This window comes from Protopterus annectens, chromosome 1.part2 (assembly GCF_019279795.1).
Source record: "Protopterus annectens isolate FY-2018-M chromosome 1.part2, PAN1.0, whole genome shotgun sequence".
NCBI classification, from domain to species: domain Eukaryota; kingdom Metazoa; phylum Chordata; order Ceratodontiformes; family Protopteridae; genus Protopterus; species Protopterus annectens.
In genome coordinates, this window is record NC_056727.1 from 1,245,406,932 (window position 1) to 1,245,431,806 (window position 24,875).

Genomic DNA, 24,875 nt, shown 5'->3' on the forward strand with positions numbered 1-24,875 from the left:
TTTTTCGCATTTTTGTGAACTCCGGTAGTCAGATGGCTATACGACGACATTTCTGGGTAATTAAACCAGCATCCAAAATAGTTTAAAGCAAAATCATACCGACGCTTAATAGTGCGTTAGTTAAATCTAGCACAAATCCGACAACTAGAAACGTTGTGATCAGGGCCTAGGCAAGGAATACAGTAAGAATGAAAGTCCTTATGAGGTATTTGCTTTCCACAAGAAATACAATTTACTTTTTCTGACATCGGTCTGGAGCAAGAAAAAAAGTTTCCCCAACGGGGTACTTAGCTTTATTGAGGACTTCGGATCTGAAATTCGAACACGAAAATCTCAGGAGTCGGCCAACCAGCACTTGCGAACTGCTTCTGCTTCGGGCACCGCGTGGCAAGAAAGACTGAAGAAAATGGCGTCTGCTGCTTCTTTTATACCCCTGATGACATGACGTCAGGGAAGGGGTGACGGCAGCCGACGCAGGGCCCAAGACTTTGGAATTCAGGCCGATTGAGGGCAACCTGCCAGCAGGATTACCCAAATGTAATGACTGCAACAGTGAAACATGAAGAATATCTGGGGAATAGAGCTAGAGTAGGGAACTACATTAAAAGTTTTGGGGTACAGAAGTGCAACTCCACCCCCTTTCTTGTGTGGTCTGTGTTCTTAGGCAGGGGGAGGAATTCAGAGTCATTTATACATGGCTTTAGCCATGTCTCACAGTTACAGCAAGTATGTCAGGTTTAGAATGCGATATCCAGGCATGCAATTCTGTTATCTTGCTTCTGATACTTTGTACGTTAATGGTAAAGATGTTCAAGAATTTATAAGGTTTAGAGGAGTGTAAAGCAGAGGGTGAGAGTCCAGGGTTGAAGTGGATGTCCCACAATGAGGCACAGTGGAAGCAGTGTCTGGTGGTAGTATTAGAGGTAGTCTACGCTTAGAGAGATATGGAGTGTTGAGAGGCATTTTGCATTTGGAGTACTGTTTTTGCAACAGGATTAAAGGCTTGTGGAGTAGCAATATGTTAGTAGCACAATAGCTACAGGATATTTCAGAGTAAGATTTGTAATTAGAAAATTGGATAGAAGTAGATGTGGTTATATATAATTTGTGTGCAGGTTGTAGAGGTGTAAGATGTAGAAGGAGGTGACGAGATGCAACTTGAGGAAAGAGTGCTACTGTTGTGGTTAGTAGTGACATTATGAGATAGGTTCACTGCAGTAATGCAGGACAGAGGCCTGCTAAGAGGAGGAACTGCAAGGTGTTAGAGAAAGGATGAGGCAAATTAATTCTGGATGTGTGGTTGAGCTGATTAGGGAGTCTGGTAATTGGGTATACTGTGGAATTAATTGTATTGACTGGGGATATGTGTTGATTGGTAAGTAGATTGTGGGTGGAGTTAAGGTTACCCAAGTATTTGATATAGAGGTGGGTGGGAATGAGGGTAGGGTAGGAGAGCAGAGTGAGCCCGAGCGAAGTGAGGGGGAACAGAGAGGGATGGCCCAGACCCATGTTACAGGACTGAAAAAGACAATTAGAGTAAGGTGAGTTATCTTTGGAAAACTGAGCTGAAATGTTGCATAAGAAAGGGTAGATGGGAGTAAGTTTTTAGGTATTAGCAAGAAAGAGACAGCAGGACAAAATAGACTAGGTGCTAGTCTCAGAGAGAGGAGCACCTGTAACCAAGATATCCTACGCAGAGGAGAACTAAAGATACTGGTAGAGGTACATTCAAGGTGCTGAACCAACAGTTAGTGACTGCTACCAGTTAGAGGGAGGAGGTGGTACTGGGCTGAAGAAATATAGAAGATTAAGGCAAATATAGAGTGGGGGGATTGGGGGACAGGAGAGTGATGTGCAAAGGGGACTGGGAGTAAGAGACCTTGGTAAAGAGTCACAGAATATCTAGACCAGAACTTATGCACAAACACTCACTGTTTAAGGATGGGCACCAAGCTGGAAGGTCCTAGATTCAATAGACTATGGATTCTCAAGGACCAGACTTAGCTTGGGGTTCACTGCCTCGACTAAGGTGAAGGGAAAGCACACAGTTCTGGGAGTACCTCTCAGGTCTCAGAATCCAGATTGGACTTGTACATCACTCTGTGGAGTTCTAGATGCCAAGGGAAGCAAAGAATAGTGAAAAAGGCAGAATCAGTGCCACCAGATTCCCTTGCTTGATGAATTACAGTTTGGAATCCCTGGAGACTACATTTAAGGCCTACCAATCCCTTATGCTGCATTGACACCATGAGAAGGTGGTCAGCTGGGTGTACTCCTGACATTTTAAAATGTAGATCTGGCAATTTAATATTAAAGTCAAGAATGGCAGAAGCATACACCTGTTTCCAAACATCTACCTACCAACCTACTTTAATTAGGGACAGTGCTGTACATTCACTGCAGTCTGGGTCCTCTGGCAGATTCCAATGACACTATCTGGACGTGTGATAGGTTTCTGCAAAGGAATGTGAAAGGATTATGTTAACCTAAAGAAATGTTTAGGTCTCTTGGGAAAGGGGGCTGGGAGTCTGGCTTCAGAGAAGCAGCAGTCTCATCCAGGAGTGTCTCCTGGCTTGGAGAAAAGCTACTGGCTTAGGTGGCCCCAGTTCCAGAAGTTGTGTAATGATTTGTGGGAAACAGACACCTCAAGTTCTTGTAAAATTAAGTGTTCTCTCAAGTGAGTGTGTATCTTGAGGTCTTCTGGGGAGGACAGGAAGCCACCGTGGTCTTCACTACATCAAAGAATAAAGATAAGGACATCTAGGGTCTGTATGTCCACGTCTCTCTCTCACCACCAGCATCATTAGAGTCTAAATCCCTCTCAAAGGGATCTTCCCTAGATCTTTCAAGAGGTCAAACTCCTCATAAACAGGATTGTGCTGGCACAGTAAAAACTCTAAGAACTGTAGCAATCCATGTGCCAGCTGCAGTCAGTCTTTTGAATAGAGAGAGTGGGGACAGGCAGCTCACACAGTGGCAGTGTAAGGGAGATTCCTGCATTGTAGAAGGGGCACTGGGGAAAATTTCTGCAGGTGCCTTAGGCAGTGTGGGAGGATAAACACAAAGCTTAGGTATTTAGTGTTAGACATCTTCCTCTATAATAACCGAGGATGCTACTGCACTACACTTACCAAAACTGTGGTGCACCTGACTGGATGTCACTACCCACAGCAGGTGGTGTTTGATGCTGGTGGAATGTGGTTTTCGCGAAGGGATGGTGGTCCATAAGGGAGATTCACCAGAGGGCTCACTGTAAAGGACAGGGACGTGTTGAGCCACTGCATTGGACTAATGTCCTTGGATCCTGGCTCCCTACTGAAATCATTCAACTTGGAGGGATTCACATTCTTTTCCCTACTCTTATTTTGATTGTTTCGAGCATCTGCTGTACTAGTCTGAGGGTGTGTCAATATGGTCCACGTCTGCATGAGCATAATGGGCCTTTTTTCCCTTCAGTTGGCTGGGACATTCTTCAGACTGACTGTTTTCAGCTTAAAGCACAGACAATTTTCACAACTGAACATGTTGTAGTCTAAGCAAAGCATTTAGGAGCTCTGACTTCACATTTCCTGGCAGGGGCAGCCAGAAACATCTCCAAATCACTGTCACAAGTAGCTGCTGCCCTGTATGTACACAGCTAGTGTATCACAATTTGATATCAGGTGGCAACAGAGGAAAGGCACACACTAGGGCTTTAACAGGTTTTAAAATACAAAAATGAAAAATAAAAACAAACCACGTAAAAGGATAAAACCAGCTCCTTGCAAATAAATTGTAAATAAAAGCAAAACCAAGGAGACAGTAAAACAGCAGAATAAAAGCAAAGTTTGAGTATGAGCACTTTCTCGTTGTTTCCACAAAGCTTCTTCAGATACAGATCAATTAAAACAATCCTCCTACATAATTTTTTAAAAAAACATTAAAAGCCATTGCCATGTGACAGCAGGAAGAATTGGCACATTCTGATATCAGATGACCGTATACACGAGTTGGTTGGTGATAGCCCACAGCTTATACAAATTGTAAATTGTTGAAACGTATGCTATGTTATCGTCATCAGAAGGTACAAACACAACTGAACTCTCAGAGGAAAAGGACTTATAGTTGTAGAAACTGCAATGTATATTAATATATGGTCAACGAGGCAAAATTTATACATCCCGACACTGGAAGGAAGTATGAGATGCACTTCCATGCTGATTGTTCTATTCATAATGTGGTCTACCTTGCTATCTGTAGGGAATGTTGCTATTACGTATGTACACGAGGCCAACCCTGCACATAGGTTTAGATTCCTTGTATTACATTTGAATACAAGTACTAGATTAGGCAATATGAACAACAAAACAGAACAAGCGAAGTAGAAGTAGATAATGAGACTTCAAGCTGATAGGAAACATGGTCTAAACAAAAGTGTCTGCCTTAAACCACTTTTAGCAGACAGACCATTAGCCAAGATGATCTGCTTGTATATGGAATCAAAATAGTTTGGTAGCAATTTAAAATTCATTGCCATTTTTTCTAGGTTGTCATTAGATGGCTACTTTTAAAATATTTGTGTTTTCAGGAGCTTTCTTCATTTTCATTCATTATGTCTTGAAGTATTTTTCATAGTCCTATTTCATGCTTTACCACCAGAGGGCACTAGTGATTTCATGCCACTGCCTTGCTTCAGCATAACTAAGGTGCAACTTTATGGCTTAGAACACAGAGTAATGGAACTATTTTGTAACTTACTATGCTCAGAAGCACTTGGCAATGGACTTCTGTTCTAGGATATTAGATGGTGAGTCAGAAAAACTTCTTTGTGGGTGTTAATGAGCCTCATTCTTTTTACTTGCTATGTTTTGTAGCATCAAGCAAGATTTGTTATACGCTTTAAGCCATAGTTAGGATGGTGTACATACATTTCTTATGTTTACATGAGTCAAATTGGAAAAATCCACTTAGAAAAATTAGTTCTTAATTATTTCTGCTATAGGCTTTGAATGGATTTTAGATACACTTGTGTTTGTTTAGCCTAGCAAATGTTAGTGTTCTACCACCAGATGGCACTTTTGTTAACATAACACCAGCACTTTTGAATTTTGTATCATTCATGAAAACACTGCGGTGGTGGTGCTGTGGTAGCGTTGTCGCCTCACAATAAGATGTCCTGTTCGAATCTCAGCTAGAGCTTCTTCTGTATGGAGACATGCGTGAATGGGTGTACCTTCGTTGAAGGTTGTGCGTCACGGCCGGCAACTCGGCACGTAAAAATCTACTGCCAATCATTAGCGGACTGGAGTTCCGCTGTGGCGACCCCTAACCGGGAAAAGCCGAAAGGCACAGCATCATTCATGAAAACCTTATGCCTACATTCATAGCTATTAATTTGTTTTGAAACTTATGAGTCAGAGTACTTTGATATGGGATGCCATTTGTCTTAAGTTATCAGATGGTGAGTTCAAAAGTATTCTTACGTCTTTATAATCATTACACATTCACCATGTTTTCTGAGAGATGTGTTATATGTTTACTACCACTAGAGGACACGATTTTTAAAATATCAGTGGTTTGACCTTGCATAACTGGATCTATATTAGATACTCAAACATTTAAAAGTTTGAATCACTAAAGAACGAACTTTAGTGATTGAACTTTTAAAAGTTCGAATATATATATAAAAATAAAAAAAAAAATGAAAGGGTGCAAGCAGGGGGGTGGCAAGCCCCCCCTGCACCCCCACTACTTAATTATACCAACTCCAAGATCACGCTACAGTGTAGGAAATGGGAAATTCTCAGTTTCTGCACTGTAGCACACTGAAGTGCGTTCTCTGAGTTGGTATATTTAAGTAGTGGGGGTGTAGCCCCCCACGTGGGGGGGGTGCTTGCCCCCCTGCTTAAACCCTTTACTTTTTCTTTTTTTAAATATTGTTTTTATAGATATTCCAACTTTTAAAAGTTCGATCATTAAAGTTCATTCTTTAGTGATTTGAACTTTTAAATGTTCGAATATCTAACATAAACCCGCACAACCATTAAGGTGTAACGTCAAGGCTCATTACATTTTGAGCAACTAATTTGTTTTGGGATTTATTACGCTTTGTAATTCCTTGAGATGTTGTTTCTTCTTTACCTGTCCTAGGATATCAGATGGTAAGTCTGATAACTTGTTCTTGCATTTTTTATGAGCATTATTATTTTGTCATGCATTTTAGTGCTTTGTGATGAGTTATAAGTTTTACACTGTCATCTGATGGTGTGCTTGTAAACATTTGTTTGTTTGAACATAATCAGTAATTTTAACAGGAAAAGTGAAGAGCTACTTTATTATTGTAGTGGGATTTGGCTGTGTTTTTGTGACTTACAGCAAGTATTTATGCCTAGATACACTTTTGAAATATGCAAGTTCAGTATGTAAGCACATGAGTTGCTAAGTCATGTGACAACGTATCACGTGACTATGGTTTTACGTAGTTGATTGGCTCAATGTTTTTAAAAACGAAGTAGGAGGATTGTTTTAATTGATCTATATATGAAGAAGTGTTGTGGAAGCAACGCGAAAGCGCTCATACTCTATTAAACTTAGTTTGCTTTTATCCTGCTTTAAGTCTCCTTGGGTTTGCCTTAATTTAGGTTTTAAAATGCACCTAAATGCTGGCGTTTTCTTACCAGTATCTGGAGCAATTCCCCAGTATTTGGTTATGTGGGGAAGCAAACCAGTCCCTCTCCACTGGGCCACAAAGTAAGGCGAGATAATGGAAGTTTTCTGGAGTGACTTTCCACTTCTAAAGATGCTGTACATCTGCTCAGGTGAACTGCTGGGGTAATCTGCACACACATACAATGGAATTTTCAGTACGTCCTAGAAACAGTTTTGCAAGTTCTGCTGGTAATCATCTTTTATGTCCAGTGTCACCATGACAGATTCTGGCAAAAGAGTTAAAGAGGGTTTGCATGCAAGTACCTTGAATTTTTTGTACCATCAAAAACGGACAGCAGCAGTATTTTCTTACATTCGGTTTCCCTCTGGATTATCACTGTTCTATTAAAGTTGTCAAGTGTATGCCAAGCCTCCACAAAACCACATTGATCCATAACTATCAATTTTGGCAACATCTTTGCCATTTCTTTAGCTACTATAGGCAAACACCATCATCTTTGTTAAAATTGAAATGGGCCTATATGAAGCTTGGTCTGACAGGTCTTTAGCATCTTTAGGTATTAACAGCCACCACAGCTTTCTTCCAGGATGACGGTACATTTATACTTTTAAAACACTGTTAAAACCATCCTGATCTTTATCACTTTCTTCCCTCCTAGCTTCCAAACTTCCACAGGAATACCATCTATTCCTGGAAACTTTCTGGCAGACTGGTAATAGATCACAGTTTTTCTCATCTCTGCCCATTTTAACTGTTAATTATTGAGGCAAATCTACATCTAACTTTGGCATAATTATTTCCATTTGTACTTCATTTCTACATTCCTCTGCTTTACACAATTTTTCATAAAATTTTAAAAATCTCTCTAATACCTCTACAGGAGCTTTGGTAATTTTTTTATAGGTTCAATAAGTTTGGCAACAACCCCATCTATTTTGTTGGAAAAGTCACTGTGCTAAGAGTTTTTGTGCTCTGGAGTTAAGAAAAACATTTGCTTAACAGCAATCTTTCTAAACACTCATGCATATTATTCAGACCCTCCAATATTCTCTCTTTAGCACCCTGCAGTTGTGCTTCTTGTTCTGAGAGATTCTCCTTATTCTGCAATTTGCTAGCACCTCTAAATAATTCTGGTTACTTCTTAACCATATCTTTCTATTCTATTTCTACCCTATTTTTAAAGTCCACTTTCACTTTACCCACTAACTAGCTGCAGCTTTTGAAGATATTTGAGAATTATTAGGGAAGACAGAAATGACTTCCACTACCCCCTCCTTAAATTCCTCTTTTTAACAGTTAGGTGGGGAAGCACTTGTCCCTCATTTTTACTTTATTACCCTGCATTTTTAATGTAGTTATTGGTGCATGAACTGAAGCAGTTACTTGATGTGTGTCAAGGCTTGCAATTAAATGCACATTCCTATAAAATGTAATTTCTGTCTAGTCGAGTTACTGTACCTCTGGGAATATGCAAATTCTCCGAGTTGCTACTACTGAATTTACATCTTCTATACTAAATATTTTCATATATTTCTTCAACGATCTACCCCTTTCTGTTACATTTTCCCTTCTAGGTCCTCAAGATACATCCTCATTGTTGCAAACAAAGCTCTAGCCCACATTTATAAGTAATATCCCCAGCTAAAAGCTGTTTATTTCTTCCAAAATTTTCTCCAAATCAGTTTTTGGTGGAATATAAATGACAGTATAATCCTCCATCATTGCCAGTAGCCCCTTAACATCACAAATATATTATTTATTTTCCTCTGTCACTAATGGAGCTCCTCTAGCAATTAATATAAGTACTCCCCTTTTTCATCTATACTAGATATTCTGCTGAATATCCATCCTGATATCCTTTATCAAATTTACATGCTCACTTCATTCCAAATGAGTCTCCTGAAGCACTGTGTGCACCCTGCATTTCTTGCTATAATTCAGTACTCTTACCATTTTGCCTACATGTGAAAGGCCATTTATATTTCAAAATTGTATACACAGCATAGCCATTTATAAGTTACCATTCCCACCAATTATACAATGCAGCTTTTTTTGAATGTTACTTCCAATTTTTGTTACATGAACACACTGTTTGGCAAGCTGACCTTTCACACAGTTTCTTGTTTCAAAAGACACCCCACTACCAGAAATACCCCCATAACATATTAAAGCAAACACACAACTATGTACATGTTTAACCCTCCTGATTGGAACAATTGTCCCAGATTAACAGTTGCACACACAGGCATAACAACCTAACAAAGGCTAGCCATGCGTGTTCCCTGACCGTCTATATTCCCTTCCAGATGTGAAAGCAGTTATATGCATTCAGAAAACATTAACCTTTAGCCTTAAGTGTTCTAGCTTTTACTGCTTTCCCCTACTGACCCACCCTTCTCCATGGAAACACAAGTGCAAACCTCTCAATTTACAATGAACATTTGACAATGGAAAATTCTGCATTGCATTCAGTGTCTTGTTAAATTGTTTACATACAAAAAAAACTTGCTAAATTAAGCCAAAGGCCTTATACAGTCACCTAAGCAAAAGATAACATCTCAACTCTACATATTTTACTATCTGTGCACTTTTACACCCCATCCCCCACCCCAACTCACAATTACATCATACTGACTTAAACATGCTTTTGTGCAGCCTTTATCTTTTACACTGTATTGGTGACATTTAAAAAAAAAAAAACTTGTTTTCTCTATTTCTTTGATGTCCTTCCAAACATTAACATGATGTGGTGCATTATACATTGCATTCCACAACAAATTTAACAGTCAACAAAAGTTCATTCACCACTTATTCTCGTAAAGCCATATTTCACAAATGTGAATGATAGTTTATAGCCTCACATTTATTCACCAATTTCAATGTTGCTGGTCGTCTTCTTGGTCATCTTCATTTCCCAACCCAAGCTGTGGCTCAAATTTTTCTAATCAGCTGCTGTGCTTTTTTTTTCTCCATCATTTTTCTTTGGACCACCGGAAAATGTTTCACTGTCAAAATCTCTTCATAAGCTGTATTATCAGAAGCATGAGAAACAAAGTCCCCTTCTTTTGGTGGACAAACCTTTGCACTTGCTCTTAGCCTGTTACACATAAAAAAAGACCAATTCTCCAGGGAAAAAATATTCAAGCCTGACTATTACACCTGCCTATCGACATGCCCCGACTGCTGGAATAAATTTGCTTCTCTGCTGCCGGGAGTACACTGAATAATCATTTTCCACAAACTCTGAACTAACTCCAGTTTAACAGTTTAAGCTTTTGCCATGGTTTTTGTCAGCAACAATTATTTCTCCTGGTATGAATGCATCTGCACTAACAAGTCCTGGCTGCTTTCTCATAGCCAGGTTTGGAGCATACACAGGACATGACCTTTCAATTAATAAAACCTGCTGTGTAAAGCATGTCCAGGTGCTTATCCATTCTTCAAAACATGAATAAAGTTTGTTTCTTCCAGTTTTTCTGGTACAGCAGAAAACTGCAAGGTTTTCTCCGTCTTCTACCTATTTTTTTTTTTTTTTGAAACCGCTCTTAAGAAATCTCATACTCAGTCTCCTCTTCATTTTAGCCTCTGATTTATGCAGCTATATCAGTTCATCTGAATAGCTGGTTAAAGCTGCTTCTATTTTCCCAGCCTTTCATTATTTGATATACTCCTTCAATGTTTCATTTACTTTTACTCGCATGCGAGTACATTTGATTTATTTTTTCCTCTAAGTTTCTGGAAGCCATCTCTTGTACCAAAGCTAAAGCCTGGACTGCTTTTTGTTGAACAGCTGCAGGATTCCTCCCATTCAAAGTTCTCCACCTTTTCTAGTTGATTTTCTCTAAATTTCTTTTTTGCTGGCATCCAACCAGTTTACTTACAAGTCAGTAACTGAATTTTGCTCAAGCTAGCAGAATTATTAGTTCTTGTTTCTCAGTTTTTTTCATAGTGGGAGAGCTGAAAATAAGCTGCTGATCAGTGTGCAGCCATCTTGTATTCACACTGGCTCCTATCCTATTCATTTTCTTTAAAATTAAGCCCAAATTTGCTGAAGACTCTTCCTCACAAATTGTGACAGACTTCTTGCCCTAGCGCAAGAAGTGCTTTATGATCTGGAAAAGTGCTCAAGGTTTGTGCTTTTCACTGAACAGTTTACTGAATGAAACACAAAGCTTACACTCATTCACTAAGAAACTCTTGAGACAGAAAAGAAAGATGAAAGTAATTTGGTGTTATCTACTGGCTACAGTATCTGCTGGTCACCTTTTCCCACGGATATACTAGCCTTTGAAAAAAACCTCCAAGTCACTATGAAAAAGAACTACAACAAGCTCTAACAGAAAGCAATTCAAATGTACACTTATTCTAGCTGTTTAGGGTGTTGGCATAATGGTTACGGTATTTACCCAACATGCATGAGGTACAGAGTTTAATTCTTTTACCTTTGAATCACTGGATGGGAAATCACAAATTCACCCCAGGCCTGCCCCCCCCCCCATGTCTGTGATGGACAGAGGTCAAAATGTCAAGTAAATTAATTTTCAGCTAACTTATCTCACCAGCACATAATTAACTATTGCTTTACTAACATACCCCAACCATACAGGCATCCAAGGAACTCTGGGACAAAACATGGTTGGGTTGCACAGCTACGTTTGTAAAGACACTGGTGGTCGTTAGCCTAGTCTATGAACCTGTCATATGGGTGGTACTGACTGATCTCATGGGGAGATAACTGAAGAGAGGGCAGGTGGGCTGTCCCCGTCACACCATCCATTCTATATCTGCAGGCAGTGTGGAGACTTCTACCCTATGAGGTCGGACATCAGAAAGCTCTGGATGATCAGGCATCATCCTGCAGAACAATTACTATAAATTCTGACTGATGAGGCAGCCTTACGATGAACTGCTACACATTAATGTTCTCCATAGCTAGAAACCAGAACTGAAGTATCAAAAACAAAACCTAGAAACTGAAACAATCAAATGAATTAATATGTCTGCAGCAAATTCAACAATTAAGCCAATAAGTGCAGCATTAGTAACACTATAAATCTGTACAATACATTACCAAGAGCAATCTGAATCTCCATTCTGAAGCTGCTGAGTGAGATATGTTGTACACAGTATGAAAGCTGTGCTCTCTTGCCCTTCTGCTTCCAAGTTACAGATGATGTCCAGGACTTGTTTGCTCTCCACCTGTGAGATCTGCCAGAAACAAACCAAACCTAATTTTATTACTAATAATACAGGTATAGCTTCACAAAGTTATTAACACAAGGAGATTACAAATGACAAAATACATTTTAACTTACTGTCTGTTGTATAACTAACTTTAAGGGCATTTTGGCATATACAAATACTGAGCTACAAGTGTCTCTGCAAACGTCAAAGCATGCTCTATTTTTATTGTATCATTAGTCACAAACATCCATAGAACAGAAAACAAGTTCATATCGAATTTATTTTAACAAAGGAAGCAACACGAGAGGAAACTGAACATATAAACAAATGAAAAAATAAAATTTAGGCAATAAATTAATTTGTAAAAGTGAGGACTTGAGTAAAACTATGAAACTATACCTCACAGGTGGCTCAGGACAAATTCAGTTATACTCTGCTGGGAGCCCATATGATGAAGAAACTGGCTGACTATTAAAAAGGAGAATGTGGTTTAAAGAGACATACTAGAGATGCCAACAAGTACTGCAGTGCCAATGGGCTTAATAGTGGTACAACTATTATAAGGATATTAAAAAAAGGCTTGCAAGGTTTTTAAAGGGACATCATTCTTAAGCTGTAGAAAGACACGAAATGTAAGGAATTTAAGAAAACCAAAAGAATGCTATGGAACACTAAGCAAGAAATGCAGTCAACAAATGGTAAGACAACTTCCCAACATGTAGCTGAATTCAAACTCACTGAAGCTTCAAATGGATGAGACAGAACAATTAAAGCTTTAGCTTAACAAAATAAGACTTCTCAAAAAAGTATAGTTCTGTGGATAAAGGGAAAAGCACACATGCTTAAATTACTGCCACAGTGCACACAGAAATCTCACCTATGGTGAATTTTGAAGAGGAAAAAGTGACTGGGGAGTTAAACATTGATGAACTGAAACAAGAGTTTAAACTTCATCCACTTTACACTTTATTAACAGTAGTGTAACCTGTGAGATGATCTTTCCACTACATCTGGAAATGGCAAAGGTCACATCACAGTATTGTTGGGACACTGTCCAATGCTCATGGTTATAAACAGAAAAGAATAAATACTCGATACTCAGGATGATCAAAATAATGAAGGATATACGGGGGGGGGGTTTGAGGTATGAAAACAGAAAGGCCGCATGGCATGTCTAAACTAAAAAGTACTACTAATACAAACTGCTGTGTTAGTGGGGCAAGTGGTGGGAGCAGGTAGCATTATTTGAGAAATTCTATTGAAAAGTCTGGTTTTTAGTAGTCTGACTTTCTAAATGGCTTCATCTTAGAAAGGCATTTAACACCCATAACTGTAAATTCCTCTCATGAGCTATGAGTATACAAGTAGCAAGAAGGCAAGTGGAATCAATAAAAACTTTGGTGCATCTTTTGGCCATCTCCTTTCTGCCAACCAAAAAAGGGTACTGTTTTCAGAAAAATCCAAAATAGAGAACTCTCTTTCTAGGCTGAAGCAAATTATGGTTTTACATGAGGCTTATGCACATGCACTCATCCCAAATGCCACCAATTTGTTCCCCTTACCAACAAGCCAATTTTCTGAAAAACAAAAAAAAAAAAAAAAAAACCCACGAAATTACATGTAGAACTCCACAGGACAATGATAAAGAGGCTACTGCCTGTATGTGGGGCAGCTTTCACCACAGCACTTCCCAAAAGTCACTAGCTGACTGATGGCAAAACACAATTCAGTTGACAAGTAACTTGGAAAATGTGCTCGTTTGCCTGCCGCCACCCCCCCCCCCCCACACACACACACACCATTGTTCTCAAAGCCAGGCTGACAAGCAAATAACTGGCAGAACTATACACTAAAACAAAATGCCACGGAACACACAACAGTATCCTTCAGGAAGTTGGCCACCCCCTGGTAGCTACTACAATGACAACACAACACTAAAAGTTGGCCCAGTAGACAGGGACTTGGGGATATACACATACACAGTAATCTAGCCTTCAACTATCACACGTCTATTGGTAGTGGAGAAATTACTCTATGCTGTGCAACTTGTAAACAAAGGTAAGGCATTTAGGTCCAAAAAGACACTGTTCTACTGTATTCGGTGTTCATAAGACCTAACCAGACATTCAACAATTGGAACATCCACAGAGGTTTCTTAATAAAAAGAATACAGGGTGTAAATAACGGGTACTATGCAGCTTGCCTCAAACCTTTATCCCATTGTGTCCTACAGGCTGAGGGGAGATCTGCTACACCTTCATATCTGCAAATCAAACAGCTCCAGAATTACTCACTTAAAATTGAATAATCCAGGAAGTTAGATGTAGTTGTTTTGGACTGGGGTGTACTAAAAAAAAAGGTAAAAAGTACAGTGGTGTACACTTAACATAAATGTAGATGCGAGAGTATTGACAGTTGCAGTCACCACACATGGGTTATCTGCCTGCAGGCAAGCCCTCAGTCAGCCCGAATACCAGAGACTTAGAATTTCTGCGTCGGTTGCTGTTGCTTCAGGACAGACATCAGGTCATCGGGGGTATAAAAACAGGCAGCAAATGCCATTTCATAAGTTTTTCTTGCCCCAAATGTCAGGAACCCCCCAAATAGGCAGCTAAGTCATGGTGGGAAAACCACCAGTAAAAAGTATACATCAATAGCCCTGTAAGGGGTGAGTAACAGAGAGGAGAGAGAGAGACAAGGGGGCTGGTGGGTTGGAAACCAGGACTGCAACAGTGAATACACTAACATCTACATTTATGGTAAGTGTACACAACTGTACTATGCTCTTCATGTTTCACTGTTGCGGTCATCACACTTGGGTTGATTCCCAAAGCTGAAGAATGGGTGGAGGCAGTCAAGAAGTGTTGGAGCTGGCTAGTATGCCCTGCAGGACTGCTGTTGCAAAACCCGCCCTGGATTTGGAAAACATAAGCAGGTGGTAATGTTTGGTGAAGGTGTGAACATAACTCCAGGTAGCAGCTTCCAGAATGTCCCTGGTAGGGACTCCCCTGAGGAATGCTGTAGAGGTAAGAAGTTGCCCTAGTGGAATGCATTCATATCCACTGAGGTGTTGGTTTCCCATGGTGTTTGTAGCAGAAATGGATACAGTGTGCTACCATTTGGAAAATAATGGTTTTGAAATGGACTTGCGCTCTGCCCCTGGTGCAAAACTAACTAGTAATTGGTCAGAGTTCCTGAAGGTCTTGGTCCTATCAAGGTAGAATCTGAGTTGTCTGTGCACATGTAAGGAGTGCAGGATCCTTTCCCCTTTATTTTGAGGATTAGGGAAGAAGGCTGGCAAATGGATAGATTGGTTGAGAGCTACACTAGACACCACTTTAGGCATAAAGGAAGGGTTAGTCCTGAGGGAGACCCTGTTAGCATGAAAAATAATTAAGGATTCCACAGTCATAAGTGCTTGTGGATCAGGCACTCTTCTAACTGAAGTGATGGCCAGAAGCAAGGTTGTTTTCCAAGAGAGGAATTTTATCTCTGCTGATGCTGCAGGCTCAAAGGGAGGTACAGTTAAGGTCCCAAGTAGGGGTGGAGGCTCTCCTTGGTGGCATTAAGTTGTTTGCCCCTCTCAGGAACTGTTTGATGAGAGGGTGAGAGAAGAGAGGTGGGCTCAGTGTTGTTAATGAGCTGAGACAGCAGAGGCATGGATCTTAATGGAAGAGAAGGATAGGCCTCTGTGGAGTAGATCTGCTAGGTAATCCAGGATTAGAGGTAAGGAGGGCAGTGTTGTCCTCTCCTTTAGATTGACCCCAAGAACAATACCTTTTCCACTTATCAGCATAAGAGTTCCCTGTACTGGGTCTTCTGGCTTCAAGAATGTCATCCAGCACCTGCTTGCTTAGGCTGGTCACTGGGGGAAAATTCAAGGAATAAGCCAGGCTGCAAGATTCAGGGTTTGCAGTTGCGGATGCAAGATCTGTCCCTCCTGCTGAGTGAGGAGGGTTGGGATCTGGGGTAGGCGCCAATATGGCACCGGTGACAGGCTGAACAGTAGTGGGTACCAGTGCTGGCTTGGCCAGTCCAGGGCAATCAGGATTGCCCTTGGTCTGTCCTGTCTTGAGTAATACTCTTGTGAGAAAAGGCAGTGGGGAAATGCATAGATTGAGAGGCTTACCCACTGGAAGGACAGGGCATCCACTTTCCAGGCCCTGCTGTGAGGTGTCCTGGTGCAGAATTTGTTGAGCTGGTGATTGTAAGGGGAGGCAAAAACATCCACCTCCGGTGTCCCCATTTCTGGGTTAGAAGGCTGAAAGTGCTGGGGTCTAATTGCCACTCGTGTGGGTCTACGAGATTTCTGCTTAAGTCGGCTGCCAGAGAATTTTGTTTGCCTGGCAGGAATTGAGCTTGCAGATGAATCTGCATGTCCAAGGCAGTGCTCCACAGGACCATGGCTAGCCTGCAGAGTGGGTAAAGGGTGGTATCCCCCCTGTTTGTCGATGTACCACATAACTGTGATGTTGTCTGTCTTTATTAGCAGGGATCCCGGTGAGAGTAGGGATCTGAAAGCTGTCAGAGCGTGTTGAACAGCTAGCATCTCTTTTTGGTTGATGTGCAGATGAATTTGACTTGGGCTCCAGTGGCCCTGAATGCACTTGTCGTCCAGATGTGTCCCCCAGGCATAGTCTGATGAGTATGTGGTTAGGGTTTGGGCAGCGTGGGGTTGAGTAAAGGGAAGTCCCTTGTTGTGGTTGCATGCTGCTGCCCACCAAAGAAACTCTGTCCTTAGACAAGGTATGATGGTTTCCAGGTCCTAAGAATGTTGGCACCAAAGACTTTTTAAGTACCACTGAAGTTTCCTCATATGCGGTCTGGCATATGGAACTAGATAATGCAAGAGGCCATGAACCCTAGGGCCTGCAGGATTTTCCTTGCGGATAGCTGGGTTCTGGTTGCCATTTCAGCGAAGTAGCCTGTCAGATAGGCTTGCTTTTCTGGAGTAAGGAATGCCATTCTGGGATGCTATGTCCAAGCTTGCTCCCAGGAATACAGTCTTTTGACTGGGGACTAGTTTTGATTTCTTTTCGTTGATGGGGTACCCCAGGGAGGTTAGAAGGCTCTTTACAAATGTCAGGTGCTGCAACATCTTTTCCTGACAGTCTGCCTGAATCAGGCAATTGTCAAGGGTAAATTTTAATTTTTCTCTGTCTGCAATAGGCAATGGCTGGAGCCAGGCATTTTGTGAAGACTCTGGGAGCAATGAATAAGCCAAAGGGAAGTGCAGAGAACTGATAATGCATAGATCCTGCCCTGAAACGTAGGTATTTCCTGCATGAGTCCCTGATAGGGATGTGCAGATAGACTTCTTTTAGGTCTAGGGTGGCTAACCAGGCATCTTTGGACATCACAGGAAGAAGCTGTTAAAGGGTGAGCATTTTGAATTTTGGTACCACCAGGAAGGTGTTTAGAATTGAGAGATCTAGGATTGGGCACCAGCTGCCCTCTTTTCTGTGTACCAGGAAAAGTCTGGAATAAAACCCTTGACCTATCTGTTCTGCAGGTCCAGGTTGAATAGCCCTTATGGAGAGCAGGGACAGAACTTTATGCCTATGCCCACTGGTTTGGAGTAAGGTCTGGGAACCCTTTTGGGGTTGGCAGCGAGTGGAAGTAAAATTTGTACCGCTGGGATACAATGTTGAGGACCCATCAGTCTTTGTTGATCGAGGTCCAATTTTTTTGCAGGATGGGCAAGTTTTCCACCTAGGGGCACGAGCACTTGGGCAGAGGTGATGAGTGGAGTTGAGAAGTCATTGTGAATTCTTTCCGAAAGGGGTGGCTTAGCACTCCTGGTTTTAGAAGTGGAGGTACTCCATTGCTTAGATCTCTGCATACCCTGAGACTGTAATCTGGCGGGTCTGTTTCCCCTGAGTTTAGTTTGAGATGGCCTTGAGGGGGCGGAAAGGACCAATGTTTCGAGGGGCAATGCCTACTGAATCTTGAGGCTGCACTTGCAAAAAAAAATCTTTGACTGTCTGCATAGACTTAGCTTTTTCTTCCATCTTTTTTAGAACCTCTTCTGCTTTGGTGCCAGACTGTCCTTGTTCAAAGGAGCATCTAGTAATTTTGATTTGACATGGTCTGGCATGGTCTTGCTACTTAAGACAAGCATGCCTTCTCAGTACAGAACCAGTAACTGCTGCCCTGCACGATGCTTCTAGGGCGTCAAAGCCACACTGGAAGGTATACTTGCTGACTTGGCTTGCAGAATGCATAAGCTCCTGTAATTCTTTATTTTCTGCACAATCTGTAAAAGTAGATAATTTTTCTTTAATAAGTTCCATAATATGTTGCTGGTATTTCAGCATGTGAAACTGGCAATTCAATGCTCTAATGGCGAGAGTTGCAGAGGTGTATACTTTTTAACCCATCTGTCTAAAGCTCGGGAATCCCTGTCCGAAGGGGTGGGATTCTTAGCATTAGTTGCTTTTATACCTTTGGGCCCCTGGGAAATTGCCTCTGGGTCAGCAGTAGGATTTTTGAAAAGAAATTTGCGAGAGTCAGGGACTCTGTAGTACCTGTCTGGTTTCCTTGGAGCAAGGGGTAAAGTATCAGGAGTTAGACTGGATTCCATAAAGAACATCCACAACATCCAGAACACGAGGGATAGCTAAACGTCTATGTTGTGGCAAATCAAAATTCTGAGTCTCTTTTTGTACTGAGGATAATCCTGGCATTCCCACTGGAAATGCTCTCTTAAAAGTATGCAGGGTTTCACCAAAAGAAAAATCCTCTGGAGGGGAAGCAGAGGGAATGGAGTCCTCTGCATTTGAATCTTCATAAGTAGATAAAGGCATGTCTTTGATGTTGTGGCAAGGAAGCAGGTGCCTGAGTTTGGGTCGTCTGTTTTTTAGGCGTAGCTTGTACTCTTGGCCTTAGAAACTCGGTAGTTTTAGAACTAAAAATGCAAAAGAAGTCTGTTTGTGTCTAACATCGGTAATGAGAAGAACTTCCTCGGAAGCTGGTGCCTGCACAGCAGCTCCGGACCCATCCAAGGTAGAGACATCTACAGGTTCCATACTCAAAAGAGTCTCGTGGCATACCGGACTCTGAACGGGTAATGGTAGTGGCCTGTGAATCCATCAAAGCGGGCATCAGGGGCTGTGAAAGCACCTCACTGAGTACCGAACTGGCGACTAGCTTAATGGAAGCGTCATCAGCAGTTTTGGACCTGTGCGGTCTGTCTGTCTTTATCCTTATGTTTTTTCGGAAGATCAGTAGTCGGATGGCTTACCAAAGCCATTTTGGAATAGGGAGATAGACAGCAAAAGTATTTAGTGACAATAAGGGTTCCAACGAAGAATAGTTCGGGTGTTGAACAAAGCACAAAACAGACAGCGAGGTACGTCGTGGTCTGGGCAGTAAGAATGGAAATCTCGGTGTGGTATTTTCTTTCCACAAGCGAGACAATTGCCAACTTTTTCTGATATCGGTTAGAGCAAGAAAAAAGGATCCCCAGCGGTCTACTCAACTTTAGAAGACTTCAGGATGATTCAATTCGAAAATGAAAATTAAGGTAGCTGCCGACCGGCACTCGTGCGAACTGCTTCTGCTTCGGGCTCCTCAGCAAGAAAGACTGGTGTAATGGCATTGGATGCCTGTTTTTATACCCCTGAGGACCTGAAGTTAGTCCTGAAGCGAAAGTAACCAATGCAGAAATACTAAGTCTCTGGTATTCGGACCGAATGAGGGCTACCTGCACGCAGACAACCCAAGTGTGATGACTGCAACAATGAAACACAAAGAATATCCACTGTTGCCTGGAATCAAAGGGAGACAATCTTTGGAGAGCACCTTTGTATCATCAGAAAGATGGAAAACAGAGGAAAGGGTAGAAAACATTCCTGTACATGGGAATGAAAAATAATCTGTTCTTTAGACTTGCTTGCAAGGCATCCTGGAACAGAATATGTTCAACTGTCTGTCTTGAAAATGGGAAAACAGATTTACTTGGTGTTCCCCATTAATGGATCAATTCCTAGACCCCCCCCCCCATTTCATTTTCACTCATGAAGGTCTCTCCTGTTCTTGCTCAGCTTGTCTATCACAACATTTTTGCTCTGACAGAATGCAGGAAGTTTGAAGCATTAAACAGTATTTCAAAGTAATCTCCCTGGCCACCACAGGCAGGTTGCAGAGGATAAGGCTTTGTGGCCCCCTGTTTATGCACATGGCCGTGTTGTTGTTTAAACACCTTCAAAGGTCCTGGTGATCCACAGGCGGTAGAAAAAGTTTAACTGGATCAGAGCTAACCTCTCTCACATTTGTGCTTTTGCACACTTTCATTCGTTCCAAAGACCCTGCACTTTTACCCTGCAATGATGCAAAGGGATCCAGAGGAAAATGCGAGTGGTCTCAAGAACAACAAATGGCTGCTAAAGAGTCACTCATCAGAGGCTGAGACACTGAGTCCGTTGTGTCAGCAAGGGCTCCTTAGACTGTTTCTTTCTAGGGGGAAAACTGTATTACAGTTAAAGATTCTTCTTACAGCCTTACTACCCTTGCTAGGTCAAGTAAGTCACTACTTTTATACCAGACTGGGTTAGCTTTCAAGCAACTCTGATCTTTTCTAGCCCTTTTTTAAGATTAAGCTTTGAAATAACAGTACTTGTGCTTGACACTGGTTATCATCCTTAGCTTTCTGAAGGCCTCTGGGCAGTTCAGGTCATATCAATGTCTGCAGAGCTGCAGGTGTATTTTACCAGAGCTACTTCAGTAGACTGAATGTATGGAAAATTGAAATTCTAAAGATGAAAAAAATGCAGATTAAAAACACTGAAAGGATAACATTTTGAAAGTTGAAAGAATGAAGAAAGTACAGTTTTGTACCTACCATAAATGTAGATGTTCGAGTGCTAATACAGCTGCAGTCATAACAAATGGGTTCTCCTGCCGTCAGGCGGGTCCTCGGTCGGCCGAATTCCAAAGTCTAGGTCCGGCGTCGGTTGTCGTCGCTTCTTCCCTGACGTCAGTGCGACAGGGGTATAAAGGAACCAGCCGACGCCATTTTCTTCAGTTTTTCTTGCCCCAGATGTCAGGTGCCCCCAGAAGGAAGGCAATACATAAATTTGTGTAATACTGCAGTGCAATACAATCAAAATACAGTAGTTGCAAGCAAATACATCATAAATGAATACCCCAATCAGGTTGTATGAGGATTAGCCTATAGGCCTGTCCAAGAGGGGAAGGAGGGAGGGAAACCTGGACTGCAGCTGTATTAGCACTCGAACATCTACATTTATGGTAGGTACAAAACTGTACTATGTTCATCGTGCATACAGCTGCAGTCATAACAGATGGGTAGAATCCCAAAGCTAAGAAAGGGGTGGTAGGCACTAGGTGGAACTAGGAGGAGCCAAAATGCCCTGCAAGACTGCAGTGGCAAAGCCTGCTCTAGATTTGGAGTATAATGGTAGGTTGTAGTGCTTGGAGAAGGCATGCAGAGAACTCCAAGTGGCTGCTTCCAAAATATCCTTGGTAGGAACTCCTCTGAGGAAGGCTGCAGAGGTGGCTGTGGCCCTAGTGGAATGAGTTCTAATGCCTGTAGGTACAGTTTTGCCATGAAAGGAATAGCAAAAGCGTATGCAGTGGGCTATCCATTTTGAGATTGTCTATTTGGAAATTGGCTTTCCTTGAGCTCCTACCGCATAAGCCACAAAGAGCTGTTCTAATTTTCTGAAAGGCTTTGTTCTGTCCAAATAATAACGCAGTTGTCTGTGGATGTCCAAGGAATGTAGTAATTTCTCCCCTTTGTTTTGAGGATTAGGATAAAAAGTAGGTAAATGTATGGCCTGATTTAAAGCTACCCTGGATACCACTTTAGGCATGAAGGACGGGTTGGTTCGTAAGGAAACTGTCCTGATGGAAGATAAAAGGCTGGACAGCCATGAGAGCCTGTAGTTCTGAAACTCTACGTGCTGAGGTGATATAGCCAGAAGGTAAGCTGTTTTCCAGGACAAATATTGCAAATCTGATGAGGCAGCTGGCTCAAAGGGAGGCAAGGTCAGTTTTTCCAGAATGAAATTAAGATCCCAAGCAGGTATTGGTCGTTTTCTTGGAGGTCTTAAATTCTTAGCCCCACTGAGGAACTGTCTTAAGAGAGGGTGAGAGAATAAAGGTGGATCGGTGTTGTATTCTGCAGAAATGGCTGAGGCATGGATTTTGATGGAGAAGAAAGAAAGTCCACTGCTTAGCAGTTCAGCCAAATATTGTAGTATTTGAGGTAAATTCAGTTTTCCAGGATCCTGGCCCTTTTTCTCATTCCAGACACAAAAACGTTTCCATTTTGTGGAGTAAGCTTTTCTAGTTGATGGCCTTCTGGCCTCCAAAATGACATCCTGCACCTCCTTGGAGAGTAGGGCCTGTTGTGATGCTAAGGAATCTTCCATGCGGCTAGATTGAGTGTTTTTAGCTGGCTGTGAAGAGTTTTGAAGCTGTGCTGAGTCAGAAGAAGAGGCATTAGAGGCAGGGTCCATGGTGGGAATGTGTCAGGCTCCTCAGGAGTGGGTACCAGTGTTGCCGAGGCCAGTCCGGAGCAATGAGAATCATCTTTGGTCTGTCTGCTCTGGTCTTCAACAGAACTTTGGGCAGCAGAGGAAGAGGTGGGAAGGCATAAACTGTCATTGATGTCCAACTGAAAGAGAGAGCGTCCACTCTCCAGGCCTTTGGATGGAAGATCCTTGAGCAGAATTTTGTCAATTGATGATTTTTGTGGGAGGCAAAGAGATCTATGTCTGACCTTCCCCATTCTTGTATTATTTCTGTAAAAACTTTTGGATGCAATTTCCATTTGTGTGGATCTGTCATATTCCTGCTTAGGTTGTCTGCCAGCGTGTTTTTCTTGCCTGGCAAGTACTGTGCTTGTAGTTCCATTTGTAAGTCCATGGCCATGTTCCAAAGTGACATGGCCAGTCTGCATAGGGGGTAAGAATGTGTTCCTCCCTGTTTATGTACCACATAACTGTGGTGTTGTCCGTTCTTATCAATAGTTGACCTGGTTGTAGAAGGTCCTTGAAAGCCATAATAGCATTTATTACTGCTAGCATTTCTTTTTGATTGATGTGAAGGTGCTTTTCTTTTTGGGACCATTTGCCCTGAATGCACCGATCTGTCATGTGTGCCCCCCCCCAGGTGTAGTCAGAGGAGTCTGTTGTGATGACTTCATTTGCTTGAGGCTTGCTGAATGGAAGACCTGTGTTTGACATGCTTGAGCCCACCACAGAAATTCCTTTTGCAGACATGGAATTAGTGGTATTATTGTTTCCAAACTGTGGCTGTGTTGAGACCATATGTTTTTCAGGTACCATTGTAGTTTCCTCATATGCAGCTTTGCACATGGGATTAGTAAGATGCAAGATGCCATGAATCCCAGAGCCTGCAGGATTTTCCTTGCAGTCAGCCTGGTGCAATTTGCTAGTGTTCTGAAGTATTGAATTAGTTGCCCCTGCTTCTCTGGTGTGAGGTAGGCCATCTGGGTGTTTGTGTCCAAATTGGCACCCAGGAAAATTATCTTCCGAGGGGGTATTAGACTTGATTTCTTTTTGTTGACTGTGTATCCCAGAGAGTTCAATAACATTATTACATAAGCCAGATGTTTCAGAAGAATGTGCTTGCTGTCCGCGTGGATCAGGCAGTCGTCCAAATAGGGGTATATTTGTATCCCCTGAAGTCTGCAGTAGGCAATTACGGATGCCAGGCATTTCGTGAATTCTCTGGGCGCAGTAGATAAGCCAAAGGGCAATGCAGAGAATTGATAATGGGTTGAACCTGCAAGAAATATGAGGTACCTTCTGCAATTTTGTCTGATTGGGACATGCAGGTATGCCTCCTTGAGGTCCAATGTTACCAGCCAAGACTCCTTGCCCAGCATGGGAAGAAGTTGCTGTAGGGTGAGCATCTTGAATTTTGGTACGAGTAGAAATGTGTTTAGGATGGATAGATCCAAAATAGGTCTCCAATCTTTTCCCTTCCTTGGCACCAGAAATAGCCTGGAAGAAAAACCTTGACCTTGTTCGCGCGTAGGTACCTCTTGAACAGCTTTCATGTTTATATCTGTAATTTGCCTTTGTGCCTCTGCCCTTTGATTGTGTGGCAGGTTTGGCATGCCTCTCATTTTTGGAGGGGTGTGAAAATGGAATTTGTAGCCCCTGTTTATAATGTCCAGGATCCATTTGTCCTTTGTGACAATATGCCAATTTTTTGAAAATAATGCCAGCTTTCCTCCTAAGGGGGCTGCCATTTGGGACCTGGTTGGCATGCAAAAGGGAAAGTCATTGGGTTTGCTTTCTGAAAGATTGCGAGTTGTCCTCACCACCTCTTTGTGTAGGAGCTTGCCATTGTCTGCCTCTAAACGATCCTTGGGATTGTCCTCTGCCCCTCGGGCGCCTGTATCTGCCTCTTTGGGGTCTGTCTGTGGCAGGAAAGGACCAGTTTTTGGAAGGCCAATTTCTACTAAAACGTGAGGGTTGAACCTGTAGAAATTCTTTCACAGTTTGCATTGATTTGGCCTTTTCCTCCATTTTCCTTAATACCTCCTCAGCATTAGCACCAAATAGTTCGTCCTTTTGAAGAGGGGCGTCTAGTAATTTAGCTTTGACGTGATCAGGCAAGGCTTGTTCCTTGAGCCAGGCATGCCTACGTATGACTGATCCTGTAACAGCAGCTGTACATGAGGCCTCTAGAGCATCAAAACCACATTGTAGGGCATGCTTACCCACTTGTTCTGCACTATGCATCAAATCCTGCAACTCCTTCAAGTCTGGTTGTTCAGGTTGTGACATTTTACTTTTCAATTGTGATAACAAAAACTGTTGGTATTTTAGCATATGAAACTGACAGTTTAAGGCCCTCATGTTTAAGGTAGCCGAGGTATATACCTTTTTTCCCCACCTTTCTAAGGATCTGGAATCTCTCTCGGAAGGCAATGGATTTTTAGCAATGGAGGCCTTAACTCCCTTGGGGCCCTGTGAGATGGTTTCTGGGTCAGCCGTATGGCTTTTGTATAGAAATTGGTGAGAGTCAGGAACCCTGTAGT

The 24,875-nt window shown here is 42.0% G+C and overlaps 1 protein-coding gene across 1 annotated transcript in view; it reads right to left on the reverse strand.

Annotated features, from left to right (window-relative positions):
- The window catches only part of RLF (RLF zinc finger), a 1,792,276-nt gene that overhangs the window by 319,706 nt on the left and 1,447,695 nt on the right, over window positions 1-24,875 (reverse strand). The window contains exon 4 of the mRNA XM_044060121.1: window positions 11,721-11,857. Within this exon, the coding sequence (XP_043916056.1) occupies window positions 11,721-11,857 (137 nt within the window). The remainder of the gene's footprint in view (window positions 1-11,720; window positions 11,858-24,875) is intronic.